Source organism: Musca vetustissima, unplaced genomic scaffold (genome assembly GCF_032173495.1).
Source record: "Musca vetustissima isolate MV318-11 ecotype Yass unplaced genomic scaffold, APGP_CSIRO_Mvet_v1 utg34814, whole genome shotgun sequence".
NCBI classification, from domain to species: domain Eukaryota; kingdom Metazoa; phylum Arthropoda; class Insecta; order Diptera; family Muscidae; genus Musca; species Musca vetustissima.
The window spans coordinates 19,517-35,530 of record NW_026879866.1 but is presented as its reverse complement, the minus strand read 5'-3'; the positions used below and the strand labels follow the sequence as shown (position 1 = coordinate 35,530).

General features: G+C 36.6%; 1 protein-coding gene across 1 annotated transcript; it reads left to right on the top strand.

The window, feature by feature from the left end:
- The first annotated feature begins 5,609 nt into the window (after window positions 1–5,609).
- Window positions 5,610–14,911, top strand: LOC133325028 (E3 ubiquitin-protein ligase Su(dx)). Its single transcript, XM_061533855.1, has 5 exons — window positions 5,610–5,815; window positions 5,894–6,036; window positions 10,655–12,843; window positions 14,373–14,571; window positions 14,640–14,911. The coding sequence occupies exons 1-5, from the start codon at window positions 5,632–5,634 to the stop codon at window positions 14,907–14,909; spliced, it is 2,985 nt and encodes a 994-aa protein (XP_061389839.1). The 5' UTR covers window positions 5,610–5,631; the 3' UTR covers window positions 14,910–14,911.
- The last annotated feature ends 1,103 nt before the right edge of the window (window positions 14,912–16,014 follow it).

Genomic DNA, 16,014 nt, shown 5'->3' with positions numbered 1-16,014 from the left:
TTAATTCCAAATTTAAAGTTTTCAGCTCTATCGTTTAACTAAAATCCAAATTGTACGAATTTTTTGCCATTTAGTACTTTTCGTACCCATAAGTACGAATTTCTTAAAATACCTCAATTCTAGGACTCCAGCTCTTTATGTTCACCTAAATCCATCTTGTACAAAATTTAGTACCATTTTCGCACACATAAGTAAGATTTTTTAAATCTACCTCAATCGTGTACTCCAATCGTAGTCCTAATTCCTATTTTTAGGATTTCATCTCTATACGCTCAACTAAATGCAAATAGTACCAAATTTAGTACCACTTGGTACTTTTCATACACATAAGTACAAATTTCTAAAACCATTACCATCAACACCACTTCCTAACCTGTATTCCGTATACAATTTCATGATTCTAACTATTGGCCTGTTCCCGTACTGCAAGAATATACTAATTTTGACTATCATAAAGGATATTTTTCGATATCATAAAGGAAAAATTGTTACCGTAGTAAAAAAATTGTACATTCTTGCAGGTTCTGGAACAGGCCGTATATATGTTCAATATATAATTAGAACTAAATTTAGTACTTTTCGTACATTAATAGTTCGAATTTCCAAAAAACCCTTTTCTATATCTTTCGTGAGCCCACATTCAAAATTTCAGAGTTCTAGCTTTTCTCACAAAGGGTACCATATTTAGTACATGTTAGTACTCTTCATACCCTTCTAGTTCGAATTTCCAAAAACCCAGCCTTATGTCACGCCTGCACATCAAGAAACAACCCACGTCCATAATTTCAAGCTTCTAGCTTCAGCCTTTTCGTCTTGGCGATGATCTGTCAGTCACTTACTTAACACTAAGTTCTTTTATATATTAAGATTAATGTTTTCAAGACTAAAAAGAATAGTAGATTTATTAAAGAATATTTTTTCAAGGTTAAAAAGAATAGTAGATTTATTAAAGTTTTTTCTCAGGCATTTTATCGATCTATAGCACCCTAAACGAAAAACATATAAAATCCGTACTAATCATGTGTGTTTTTAAAGCTTTTTCTTTGAAAGAAAGGTTTCGATGATAAAAATCCATATTTTACACATTCCACATCCCTCCCTGACCCACAACCCCATACAAATTTTCATAAAATCGATCGAAACTTGTTTCAACGGCTGCAGCCAAAGCCAAACAAACATATTTGCCATATCCATCTCTGGCAGTGCATGCAAAACATCGATTGTTGTTGTCTATTATCGTTACACTATCGATTATTTCGATAGTTGTCATCTGGCTCTTCACATCACTAGTACCAGAAAAAATGATAAATCGGCAATATAACTTGTAATTACACTATTGAAAATATATACTAGCTGATGGAGAAGAAGAAGAAAACAAAATTGCATTAGAACAAAGTTCAGCAAGTTTCTTTTTGTTAAACAATAAATGTAATAAAATACAAGTAAACAAACGTATATATATATATGCAATAAAATGTTAACAACAAAATATTGTGTGCCTGAAGAGAGCAAGAAAAATTCCGATAAATAAGTGTTGAAAGCAAGAACCGAAAAGGAAGAAAAAAAATATTTTTTTTATTGGAAAAAAGAAAAGAATTCCGTTTTGTTGTTCATGAATGATTTTGTTTGCGAACGGTGTGTGAGTGCGGGTAGAGAAGGTGAAGAAAATTAAAGAAAAATTATAATTAAAATTAGTGTCGCGCATTAACTGAACGGTCGGTCTGACACTGTGAACAGGGAGTCCGTTGTCCGTCGTGTATTTTTTGTTGTTGTATTGTGTACGTACTTACGTACGTACTGCTGCTGACTGCAATTGACAGGCCCAAACGAAACCCGTGCGAGCGAACAAGAATGTTTGTGCTTGTGGTAGTTTTGACGCAATGATGATGAAAATGATTCTATAGGAAAATAATTTCCAAGAAAACCTTTGTATTTCTGTTCGCGTTGTTGTTGTTCTTGGTTAGCTCCTGGTCAAAACAAATACAAGTTCCAGTTAACAAAATCTCGATTTTTGCTGGTGGCTCCACGACCACTAACCGGACTGCAACGTAACCAAAGTTATTACCAGGTAAGTTATGTTATACATGAAGTTTTTTTTTTGCACTAGAATCTAATCATGTTTTGTTTTGTCTTTTCCATATTATCTTATGATTTGAAGAAAGTGTAACCAGAGCTCACAAAAAGAAATCAATTTTCATATTGCCTTTTATTACGTGTTATTGCATATTTTTGCCGTTTGTTTGTTGCACACCACACACGCACACAACACATTCCTCTAGGCACCCCGGACCACATTCCTTTACACATTGGCCAAAGGGCCCTGGGGGCGGTCCAACAGAGAGATTGGTGGCATATTGGAAAAAATAAGCATCTAAAAATTGAAATAAATTCCGGCCATCCGACTCCTAGTCTAAGTGCAGAACATTCCTATTCCTATTTGTTGAAATTCATTGTTGTGATGAAAACAACCCAAGGTCAGGTTGTTTGTCAACTTGTTTTCTTATTGTCATTGTTATTTCTTTCATTTTCTTCACTTTGTTGTGTCTGTCTGTCTTTCCATTTGGTCATTATCTTTGTTTTGGAGTTTTGTTATCATTAGTGAGTGCTGCTGCTGCCTGCCACTGCTGCTTCTTGGGTTTTAAATATATTTTTTTCTGGCCATATCTATTTGTTGTGGATGTTGGTTTCATTTTTTATTCCAAAGCGCAGTGAATTTTTGTTGTTGTGCTATGTTCCCTGTCAGCTGTTATCAACAATATGTTGCATACAACCAAACAAACAACAAACAAACGGAAACACGAGTGGTCCCATCGTATTTTGTTGTGTTTTTCTGGTAATCAGTTCATCGAATGATTCATCATTTGGAAAATTAACATTTGTCAGCACTTGTTCTTTTACATTTTTAACAATATCATATTATCGAGCTGTATTGTATAGCCGGTTAAATTTGCTATCTCTTCGATGTAACACAAGACCATCGTTTTCTTGATTTCAAATTTTTTTTAAATATTTTTTTTTTGAGCTCAGAAGGGATTTCTTAGCACATTTGGATACCGTCATGATAATCTAATCTTTGTCGATTTCGACATTGGATTATAGACCAATCAGCTTACATTCCACCCTATGTAGGGTGTATCCAAAAATATTAAAAGATAAAATTCTAAAAAATTATTGACCGGCACAACATTATTCCTCCACACAAAATATGCATTTAGAGGAGGGAACACAACACCTCACAACCTCTGGTAGATATGATATTCTCAACTTCCTAATGAACCTCGCGGTATTCTTATTGCAAACAAGATAGACGAGTCCAATTTCGCTTCCATCAATGAGGAATCCTCTTGGCAGAGTCACTGCCAGGACAGAGCTCTCCGGACATTTCCATCGTCAGTCTATCGCTTCTTCCATACACTTCCTGCCAAAACAAGGTCGCTTTAAATTCATACCATATTTCCATCCTGGTCACGGCAGAGAAACCCAGCGATTTCGTGGAGCCCGATCAACGTACTTTCATGAATTATAATAAAGCCAAATGGCGGCACGGCTTCACAAAATTCATTGAGGACTCCTTAAGTCCTATGCCGCCACCTGCAAATGCCAGAAAGGGTAAGAAGATTTTCCGAGAAAGTATTTTAAAAACGGCGAACGCTTTATTCCTGCCGTCAGAATTTCTCTAATGAAAATGACATAATTATCAGTCCGGGGCATCCAGATTGGCACAGCAACGCGACCAAAATCAGCCTTGCACGCCATTTCCACACATATAGAAGGACTCAACCAGAACAGGCCGCAGCTATGGTCCACAATTAAGAGTTTATCTGGTTCCAAAAGAAATAAAAATATCCCTGCTAATTCCTTTCAACATTCTGATGCCAAAAAATGTGCATTGCAGTTCTGCCACCAATTTATTGAGCATCCATCTTCGCAGAACAGAGCAACTTCTCGCTTGTTTTCCTGTTCTGCGAATCCAATAATCTTAAAAGAGACTTGCAGCCACTTAGATTTACATCCAGCGAGGTAGATGCAAAGTCCTTGGTCCAGACGGCAATTCCATGTTCAAGTTAAAGAAGCTATACTTTCAAGATTGCGAATGACCACCTGAATCAGTCTGGCTGAAGAGGCTAGAAAATGAAATGAAAAACGATACGAAGATCGCCTTTAACCATTATACAGGTATCCCCACCGATACAGGTAACCTCAAAATGTAATTTGGCACATTGGGTTCTTATTGGATAACAAATCTTCCCGCCATAAATTATAAATTTTGGTCTAATTTTTCGGGTATCGCAAATATTCGGTATTTCGAGATGAAATTTGGCACAGCTCATTTTTTTGGCCCAAGGACGAACCCTATTGAAATTAGTGAAAATGGCGCACCAGCGTCATAGTGTACTGAATAAGGCCTAGAATAATGTCTGCAAAGTTTCGTGAAAATCGGTTCAGATTTAGATATAGCACCCATATATTGCATTGCACGAATTTTGGTATAGGATACTGAATTAGGTCCAGATTGATGTATGTGAAGTTTTGTTGATGTAGCTCCCATATATATGTTCTTCCGATTTTATGTAAATTGTACACTAAAGTCCCTGCAAATCTTTCGTCCGATTTTAAGTAAATGGAGCACCAAAGTCCCTATATATCTTACGATTTGACATAATTTGGTATAGGGTACGGAATTATGTCTAGAATGATGTGTGCTAAGTTTCGTGAAAATCGCTTCAGATTTATATATAGTCCATATATATATTTCGATTTGCACGAAATTTGGTATAGTGTACTGAATTAAGTCTAGAATGATGTGTGCTAAGTTTCGTGAAAATCGTTTCAGATTTCAATATAGCTCCCGCATATACATATATATTCGTCCGATTTTACATTAATGGTGTACCAAACTCTTAATGTTCGATACATATGTACAATATACCCAAAGTGGTGAATGGTCCGTCTGACTTTACTACATTTCTTACTGGTTTTATCTCAATTTTCAGCAAATGATAAATTTTGAAAAAAAAATCAGAATATAGCATAAGATTTTAATTCACATTGGATGGACGTCATCACACATTTATTCCTTTTTAAAAAACAGTAAACAAATAATGCCGTTTTTTTTACTAGGAAAGTCCATCATCATCGTCGTAGGTGAAGTCGGTCGTCTTAAATGTCTTACGAAATCTTATCTTGGTAACTTTCTACTATCGAAGACGACCACGACAACGATTTGACACTGGTGTGAGTAAGTGTACGCACATAAATGATATGGATGGTCGACTCTCGTTTCTTTTTCAAATATTCTTATCAATCGACCGTACCATTTAATCTGGATTGTTGTGAATAATTTTTTGTTCGAGGTGTTTTTCACATTCTTTAGGCCGTTATTAATACCATATTACTTTTTTTCTTTTGCAAAATTTCATTGTTATTTCATAAGAAGAAAATTAATTTATGTAATAAACAATTACAATTACAGTTAATTAAATTAAATAAATAATTTTCAAAATTTCCTTTTTTCTTACAGAATATTTCTAAATTGCAAAAGGAGGTAGAGAGCAAGGAAAAAATACACATTGGACTAACGTCCAAACCCCACACACACACCCTTAAAATTTTGCCAAAATCCTATTGAGCATGGCCTCCGGTAATGCAATGGCAGCTGCATCCGGCGGTATTGTTGCTGCCCAAGCTGCTGGTTCATCCCTAGTGGGCGATTACAATAATTCGGGACCTTCATCATCGTCATCGCTGAGTAATGGTTCGGCCGTGGCTGCAGGAACCTCAACAAATCAAGGCTATCATCAATTGAGTGTTACAAGTAGGTTTTTTTGTGAATTTCAACATGTGTTTTCAATTATTTTTATATTGTTATTATTCTGTTTTTTTTTTTTTCTAGTCGAAGAAGCGTCACTGCGAAATAGTGGCTTTCTAAAACCAAATCCATATGTGGAATTATTAATCGATAATAAAAGTAAACGTAAAACGGACTTTGTTAAAAATACATATTTACCCAAATGGAATGAAGAATTTACAGTGCTGGTGAGTAGATATGTAATGTGTAGATATGCACATATATTAACCTAGATATATGTATAAACAGGCTAAAGAATTAAAAAAAAAACAGTAGGGAAAGCAGTATAGTCGGACAGGGCCGACTATATGATAACCTTCACCACATTGGGTATATTCAACGGATGAATCCTAACAGACGTCGCATTTTTAAAGGACTAGTAAAATGAAATTGGATCCATAAATACTAAATACTAAATTTTTCATTTGGTCAGACATAGAAGAAATATCCAAATCTGAACTGATTTCAGGAAGCTTAACATACATCATTTTAGATGTGTGTGTGCCAAATTTCGTGCAAATCGAAAGATGTATAGGGACTTTGGTGCACCATTTACTTTAATTCGGACGAAAATATATATGGGAGCTATATCTAAATCTAAACCGACTTTTCCCAATTTCAGTAGGGTTCGTTCTTGGGCCAGAGAAAAGCTGGTACAGCTCATGGTTCATTCGACGGCGATATTCACCGTCAACGCAGATCGTCCCATAGATCTTTCGGAGAAATTTTCTCTCAAACAATTCAAGAACTGCCTCATCTGCTTGCTTAAGTACCCATGCTTCAGATCCGTATAACAGCACGGATAGTATCAGCGTCTTGTAGAGTGTGAATTTGGTCTGGTGGGAGGTGGCCTTGCTTTTGAGTTGTTTGCTCAGACCATATTAGCATCGGTTGGCCATCACTAACCTGATGTCGTTCGTTTTATTTATGGCGATACCAAGGTATATAAAATCTTTGACTACCTCGGAGCTGTAGTTTTCAAGTTCCACAGTTGGTCTGAGTCTACTGGACGTCTTGCGCGTTTATACCATCAGCTTGGTCTTCTCGCCGTTTACTGCTAGACCCACTTTGGCAGACTCCTTCTCAATTTGTTCAAAGATGGCTGTTACCACTCTCAATGTTCGACCCATTATCTCGGTGTCATCGATATAATGGCATTTGATCCTCAACACGCTGTCTGTATCTGTCACCAGGTTTCCTTCTTCATCTCTACAGGAGGATGTGCCAGCACCAAAGCCTTCGGTTTGGTGTTTTACTCGTTGGTAAAATTTCCGGACTTCATTCTGACTCATGTACATCTCGAATTGTTCACGCTCACGTTTTTCTTGTATTTTTCTGAAAATACGTTTCTCCTCTTCTCCCGACAATTCTCCATCACATTAAGTGTTGCTACTGCCTGCAGGGTTGCCCTATGCGCTGCGTTTTTCACATCAGTAGCATTACGACACTCCTGATGGTGGTACCATGGATTTCTTGATGGTGGTATTTGGTACCCAAGTGTTGCTTTTGCTGCAGTTTGTAGGGAGTGGACAATTTTCTGCCATTGTGCTTCTATACTATTATCGGGACAAGAAGTGCTTTCGTCAAGCAGGTGGGTAAGTTGAGCGAAGCTACCTGTTGTGTTTGCAGCTTATCGACGTCTAGTTTCCGTGTTGTGTTAGATCGCACCTTTGCTTCTATATTAAGACGTTTGCGAACCTTGGCCGCTAAAAGGTAATGGTCCGAATCGATATTCGCTCCTCGGATCGATCGAACGTCTAAAACACTGGACGAATGTCTTCCGTCTATCACAACATGATCGATTTGATTTTTCGTTGTTCGATCGGGAGAAATTCAAGTGGCCTCGTGTATATCGAGATGCATGGGCGCAAATAAGACTTATGTAGAAGAACTTCGCTTTTATGCGGATTATAGCAATTCGCTCATCTACTGGAGTGAATCTGGAGACGAGGTATTTTATTCTCCTGTTAACCATAAATCCGCAGCCAAATTCACGTCTCGTTTCATGGCAGCTATAATACAGGGCGTAATCATCTGATTCACTTACGCCAGTCCATTTCCATCGCATTTCCTGTAAGGCAATAATATCGGCTTTGTACTTCTTGAGTACATCTGCCAAAGCGAGAACTGCGCCTGTTCTGTACAAGGTGCGCACATTCCAAGTGCAGATTCGCAGATCGAGGTCCTTTATACGTTCACGGGGGTCGTCAACATTAGGTGGGTTTGGTTTTTCTTTGCTTTTTCATAGTAGGTTCGGTTTTCCGAGTGTGGGCAACTAACCTGACGCCTCAACCCATTTTTTATAGTTCTTATGGATGAACTCGCGGCACATATTAGCTCACTACTTCACCGGGTGATAGAAATAGGTACCCACACCAGTTGGCACCACGGGGAGGTCAGCGTGGACAATTGAGATGAAAGAGGGACCAAGATAAGCCTGGACTTCGCAATGTTAAAGCCAATCAGAGACGTTGCTTGGTATATTTTTTATAAAATCTGCGCCTTCAAAATATATTTTTTTAAAAAATCCGCGCCTTCAATTTTTTTTAAATCCAGGCTTAAAAAAATATTAAAAAAAACCACGCCTTCAAAAAATGTTTTTTAAATAATCCCGGGCTTCAAAAAATATTTTTTAAAATATCCATGCCTTAAAAAATATTTTTTAAAATATCCATGCCTCAAAAAATATTTTTTAAAATATCCATGCCTCAAAAAATATTTTTTTAATAAAGCCACTCCTTCAAAAAATATTTTTTTAAAAAAGCCATTCCTTCAAAAAATACTTTTTTTTTTTAAAATCCATGCCTTAAAAAATATTTTTTAAAAAATCCATGCCTTCAAAAAAATTTTTAAAAATCTACGCCTTCAAAAAATTTGTTTTAAAAAATCCACGCCTTCAAAATTTTTTTTTTTAATTCACGCTTTCAAAATTTTTTTTATATCCACGCATTCAAAAAATATTTTTTAAAAAAATCCACGCCTTGATAATTCTACAAATATATTTTTAGGAATCCAGGCCTTGAATATAGTTTTTACTTTCCCCAAAACTACATTGAAAATTGTTGGAAAATAATTTTAACAAATTAATTGTCCTCTTGTCATCGAATTTTGTTATTTTTGTTGTCGTCGTCGATTTTATTTACCTTGGTGTCAATTATAAATTAATGTATGCTGATTTGTATATTCTTGGTGTTTGGCTTGAAAAAATACGCTCTACTCTTCTCTACCTCTGCCATAATGATGTTGATGTGCGATTGTAGGTAAATATTCCGTTTAGCTTTATTTACAAATTGGTTTCGTTTTTTTTCTTTTGTGTGTTTCTGTGTTAACACATCAATTAGAGCGTGTGTAAGTCAAATTGCAATTTTCGTTTCTTTAATGGTGTGATTTGTATGTTAAGCGGCCGCCGTTCGGTGCTAGCTTCTGTTTGTTTAATGGGTTTGGCTGCCAAATGATTTTCGTTTTTTTTTTTGTTTGCAAGGGTGCGTAAATTTGTGGCTTTTGTGTTGTCGCATTGTCTCTGTTTGGTAAAATGTTAAGAAATCAGTTATTGATGATGATTACACTGCGTAACAAATTTCAAATTTCTTGTTTCGACAAAAATATTTTATTCTGTAATCATCGATTTGGAATTCTACCTTGTCTTGATCTTATTGTTCATTTTTTATTTAAATTTCTGTTTCTGTAGCCCTGTGTATCTGCTGCACTGTGACGACGATGATGGTTTTTTTTAACAATGAATTTTTGTACGTCAGTTCTCAATACACACATTTTGTTATCTTGTATTTAGTTAAAATTGTGTATCAGATAACAATTTTCACTTTTTGTTGTTTTTAGAAATTAAGGTCATTTCCTAGATTTTCTTATGATAACATAGCTTACTAAATTAAGTCTACAATGATGTGTGTAAAGTTTCGTGAAAATCGGTTCAGATTTAGATATAACTCCCATATATATTTTCGCCCGATTTAATGTTAATAGTGCACTAAAGTCCCTTGGCACAGCGTAATGAATTAGGTGTATAATTAATTGTTTTAAGTTTCCTGAAAATCGGTTCAGATTTATATATAGCTCCCCATATATTTTTTCGTCCGATTTTATCTAATTGGTGCACCAAAGTTCCTACATATTCCTGGATTTGCACGAAATTTGGCACATCGTAATGAATAAGACCTAGAATGATGTGTGTTAAGTTTCGTGAAAATCGGTTCAGATTTAGATATATCTCCCATATATAGTTACGTTCGATTTGAGGTAAATAGTGCACCAAAGCCCCTATACATCCTTCGATTTGCACGAAAATTGGCATAGCGTACTGATTTAGATTCAGATTTAGATATGGCTCAATATATATCATTTAGTCTGCCCAGTACGACTTTAATACATTCCTTACTGGTTTAAAATATTTTTCACGTGAATTTTATTAGGATATTTTTAAGGATCCATGGCCTGGAGGATTTTTTAAATGTTTTTTCAAACGAGCATAGACGTGATTGTTTTTTGTAAAATTTTTAAAAATTATTTCAAAATGATTTTTTTTTTAATTTTTTCAAGCAGTGCATCTTTTTTAAATACTTTTTCAATTCGTGGATTTTGTAAACGTTTCTAATAGTCGTGGATTTTTTTTAAATATTTAGTCAAGGTGTGAATTTTTGTTTATATTTCTTTAATGGTCCAAAGGCCAATCTGAGACGTTTATTTTAAATACACATTTCCTTATTTGATATAAATATTTCCCTACGAAAACTATTAAACAAATTTTAATCGTCTTACTCTCTCTCTCTCTTTCTCTCTCCCCCAACGCAGATAACACCCCATTCGGTGCTACACTTTAAGGTGCTGGATCATTCAAGTTTTCGCAAAGATGCAATGCTTGGCGAGCGCAGCATTAGCCTGGCCCACATCTTACAACACTACAACGGGCGTTGTGAATTTCTCGAAGTCAGTATGGACCTGTTGGTCACCTCGAAATCGGATAATCGTCAAACCAAAAGCGGTGAATTGGTGGCCATACTGAATGGCCTCAAACTCGATATGAGCAATATTATGCTGCAAAATGGCAATGGGACAATGATGATGGGTGCAAATGGTGCAGCAGCTGTTGGTGTCGCTGACGCCGGCGGCCCCTCTTCATCATCTGCTGCAGCAGCGGCGGCGGCGGGACCTGGTCGAAGTTGTTTAATATATGGCGGTGTACGAACACGTGTCCGCATGCGTTCCAGTGGTAGTGTCAGTGAAAGTGGTGCACCTGGTGTTTGTGCCTCTCGCTCCCCCGTGGCAATGCAAAATGGCAATTTGGAACGTAGCAGTAGTTCAGGTGCCATGGTACCCTCTCAAGGTGGCGGTGGTGGCGCAATGCGCCGAGCCCCCAATCCACCCGGTACTTGGGACCCCCAAACGGCCGCGGCAATGGTGGCCCAGCAGCAGCAACAAATGCACATGTCACACAATCCACGTATTAATGGTCCATCGGGAAATTCTCCGCTTGTCGGCAACAATGCTGCCGGCGGTGCGCGACCCATGTCTCAAATGTATGCCAATGGTGGAGCGGTGGTGGCGGGTCAGCAACCCGGCATGATGGAAGGTGCTGTGGGTGGCATGATGCCCAGCGATCCTCAATCAGCCATGGCCGTAACCGGCAGTGGCTTGCCAGTATCCAATGCCACAGATCAACAACTGCAGGCGGCTCAAGCCGATGATGAACCTTTACCCGCCGGCTGGGAGATACGCTTCGATCAATACGGTCGACGTTACTATGTGGATCACAATACCCGGTCAACCTATTGGGAGAAGCCCACCCCACTTCCGCCGGGTTGGGAAATACGCAAAGATCCACGCGGCCGTGTCTATTATGTGGATCATAATACACGAACCACCACCTGGCAGAGGCCCAACAGTGAACGCCTCATGCATTTCCAACACTGGCAGGGACAACGGGCTCATGTCGTAGCACAAGGTAATCAAAGGTTCCTCTACGGTCAACAACAACAGCAACCGACGGCGGTCACGGCAGCAACGGCGCAAGACGATGAGGATACACTAGGTGCCTTGCCCGACGGCTGGGAGAAGAAAGTACAATCGGACAATCGTGTCTACTTTGTTAATCACAAGAATCGCACGACACAATGGGAGGATCCCCGCACCCAGGGCCAAGAGGTCAGTCTCATCAATGAGGGTCCCCTGCCGCCAGGTTGGGAAATTCGCTACACCGCCACCGGTGAACGATTCTTTGTCGATCACAATACCCGGCGAACCACATTCGACGATCCTCGACCCGGTGCACCGAAGGGGGCCAAAGGTGTTTATGGTGTGCCGCGAGCCTACGAACGTAGTTTCCGTTGGAAGCTGTCCCAGTTTCGTTATTTGTGCCAGAGCAATGCTCTGCCCTCGCATATCAAAATAACTGTGACTCGTCAAACCCTCTTCGAGGATTCCTACCATCAGATAATGCGTCTGCCGGCATATGAGCTGCGTCGCCGCCTCTATATCATATTCCGCGGCGAAGAGGGTCTCGATTATGGTGGCGTTTCGCGTGAATGGTTTTTCCTGCTGTCGCATGAAGTTCTCAATCCTATGTATTGCCTTTTTGAGTATGCCAACAAAAACAACTATAGTCTACAGATAAATCCCGCCTCCTATGTTAATCCCGACCATTTGCAATATTTTAAATTTATTGGTCGTTTTATTGCCATGGCACTGTATCATGGCCGTTTTATTTATTCCGGCTTTACGATGCCATTCTACAAGCGGATGCTGAATAAGAAATTGACCATCAAAGATATTGAGACGATTGATCCGGAATTTTATAATTCATTGATATGGGTCAAGGATAATAATATCGATGAATGTGGACTGGAGTTGTGGTTCAGTGTTGATTTTGAGGTGTTGGGTCAGATAATACATCATGAGCTGAAGGAGAATGGTGAAAAGGAACGGGTGACCGAGGAGAATAAGGAGGAGTACATAACACTGATGACCGAGTGGAGAATGACGCGGTAAGTTTTGGGAAATGTGGGATATTTTTCAAATTTTTCAAAAAAATATTTGAATCTATTCGAGTTGTGGGTTTAATAATATTGAAGTTTTTAAGGTTGATTTTTTAAGTTAATGAAAGACGTGGATTTTTTTCAAAAGTTCTTTAAATGCGTGAATTAAAAAAAATTAGGAGCCTTGAAAAAAATATTCTTTAAAAAATCGAGCCTTGATAAGGCCTCTGAAAAATTTTCCTTAAAAAAATTGAGCCTTGATAAGGCCTCTAAAAAAATATTCTTTAAAAAATCCACGCCTTGATAAGGCCTTTGAAAAAATCCACCCCTTGATAAGGCCTTTGAAAAAATATTCTTTAAAAAATCCACGCCTTGATAAGGCCTTTGAAAAAATATTCTTTAAAAAATCCACGCCTTGATAAGGCCTTTGAAAAAATATTCTTTAAAAAATCCACGCCTTGATAAGGCCTTTGCAAAAATATTCTTTAAAAAATCCACGCCTTGATAAGGCATTTGAAAAAATATTCTTTAAAAAATCCACGCCTTGATAAGGCCTTTGAAAAAATATTCTTTAAAAAATCCACGCCTTGATAAGGCCTTTGAAAAAATATTCTTTAAAAAATCCACGCCTTGATAAGGCCTTTGAAAAAATATTCTTTAAAAAATCCACGCCTTGATAAGGCCTTTGAAAAAATATTCTTTAAAAAATCCACGCCTTGATAAGGCCTTTGAAAAAATATTCTTTAAAAAATCCACGCCTTGATAAAGCCTTTGAAAAAATATTCTTTAAAAAATCCACGCCTTGATAAGGCCTTTGAAAAAATATTCTTTAAAAAATCCACGCCTTGATAAGGCCTTTGAAAAAATATTCTTTAAAAAATCCACGCCTTGATAAGGCCTTTGAAAAAATATTCTTTAAAAAATCCACGCCTTGATAAGGCCTTTGAAAAAATATTCTTTAAAAAATCCACGAAAAAGGCCTCTGAAAAAATATTCCTTAAAAAATCCACGCCTTGATAAGGCCTCTGAAAAAATCCACGCCTTGATAAGGCCTCTGAAAAATTATTCCTTAAAAAAATCCACGCCTTGATAAGGCCTCTGAAAAAATATTCTTTAAAAAATCCACGCCTTGATGAGGCCTCTGAAAAAATATCCTTAAAAAAATCCACGCCTTGATAAGGGCACTGAAAAAATATTCCTTAAAAAAATTCACGCCTTGATAAGGCCTCTGAAAAAATATTCTTTAAAAAATCCACGCCTTGATAAGGCCTCTGAAAAAATATTCTTTAAAAAATCCACGCCTTGATAAGGCCTCTGAAAAAATATTCCTTAAAAAAATCCACGCCTTGATAAGGCCTCTAAAAACAAAATCCAGGCCTTATTTAGGCCTCTGAAAAATATTCCTTAAAAAATCCACGCCTTGAAAAATATTAAAAAAATATAAAAACTAAAAATATTTTTTTAAAAATCCATTAAATTTCAAAAAATTTAATTTTATTAAATAATTATTTAAATTTGTTTTTCATTTCTATTTTTAGTGGCATTGAACAACAAACCAAAACCTTTTTGGAAGGTTTCAACGAGGTTGTGCCACTAGAATGGCTAAAATATTTCGATGAACGTGAATTGGAGCTGATATTGTGTGGCATGCAGGATGTTGATGTCGATGATTGGCAGCGCAATACCATCTACAGGCATTACAATCGTAATTCCAAACAAGTTGTGTGGTTCTGGCAGGTACGTACTCAGATATCAATTTACTTTTCGGAAACACTATTTTAATTTTCCGCATTTTCTTTTTACAGTTTGTACGCGATACGGATAATGAAAAACGTGCCCGTCTCCTGCAATTTGTAACGGGTACATGTCGTGTGCCAGTTGGTGGTTTTGCCGAGCTAATGGGCTCGAACGGTCCACAACGGTTTTGCATTGAAAAGGTGGGCAAGGAAACGTGGCTGCCACGTTCGCATACATGTTTCAATCGTTTGGATTTGCCACCATATAAGAGCTACGATCAATTGGTCGAGAAACTAACGTTTGCCATTGAAGAGACTGAAGGTTTTTGTCAGGAATAGTTTGATGACGACACTGATGATATGTAAACTACAAGCAAAACAACAACAGCAGCTGGAGTAACCATTACCGCCAATGATGATAATGCTGATGATTATGCCTGTTTTCTGTGTAAAGAATTACAATAATTTAAATTTAATTTGTTTAGTATTGAGTTTTCATTGCGAAAAGAAAAAAAAAACAATAACAACAATCATGTAACTTAATTTAATTGTAGAAATTCTTTTCATTATTAGTAGAAGAAAAGCAAACAAACTTACACACAAGCTACGAAAAATGGTTTCTGTCTTAGTTTCATTTTCGTTGTTATATTAAATTCCTATAAAAAGCAAAACAAAATTATAAAAAATTGTATTATTGGCTTTAGATTGCTTAATTAAGTTAAGAAATGTAAAAAAAATATCCCACAAGAAAAAAAGAAAAAAAAAAAACAAAAACAGAAACCAAACTTATTTGCATATAATTTAAAATATAAAAAAGAAAACACACACACCAAGAGGGCCATAACTTAACAGGTTTTTGGAATATTCCATATAATCTACAAAAAAATTTTGTATGACCTATTTTGTTCAAGCTTTCTTTTATTGATATTTTCCCGGCCCACAAAACTTCTTATTTCCATCCACAAATTGATCCTCATTTATAAGGTCTATATATACATACAAATCTATAGTTATTAGCCAAGTGTATTTATTCACTGAATCCTAAAGACATTTTTTTCTTCTTCTTCTTTTCGTTATTCTATTCTCTAAACATATATATGTATACAGAAAAAAATAAAAAAATACGTATTTTTTATAGCTTTATAGCTTGTTATTATTAATTAATATAAATATTATTATATGCAACAAAAAAAATTAATATATTGTTTTATTATATATATACATATGTATTATCTATAAATAATTTGTAATTCTATTGTATATTATATAGTATGGCTTTTGAGAAAAAAGAAAGAAAAAAAAAAACTACAACAACAAAAACCAATCTATAAATGTTTGAAGTTTATGTGTGTTACTTGTAAAGATACTTGATATCCAATATGATTTTCAAATAAATTAGAATTGGGTTTAATTATTACTTTGGTATATCCTTACAGTGGCAACG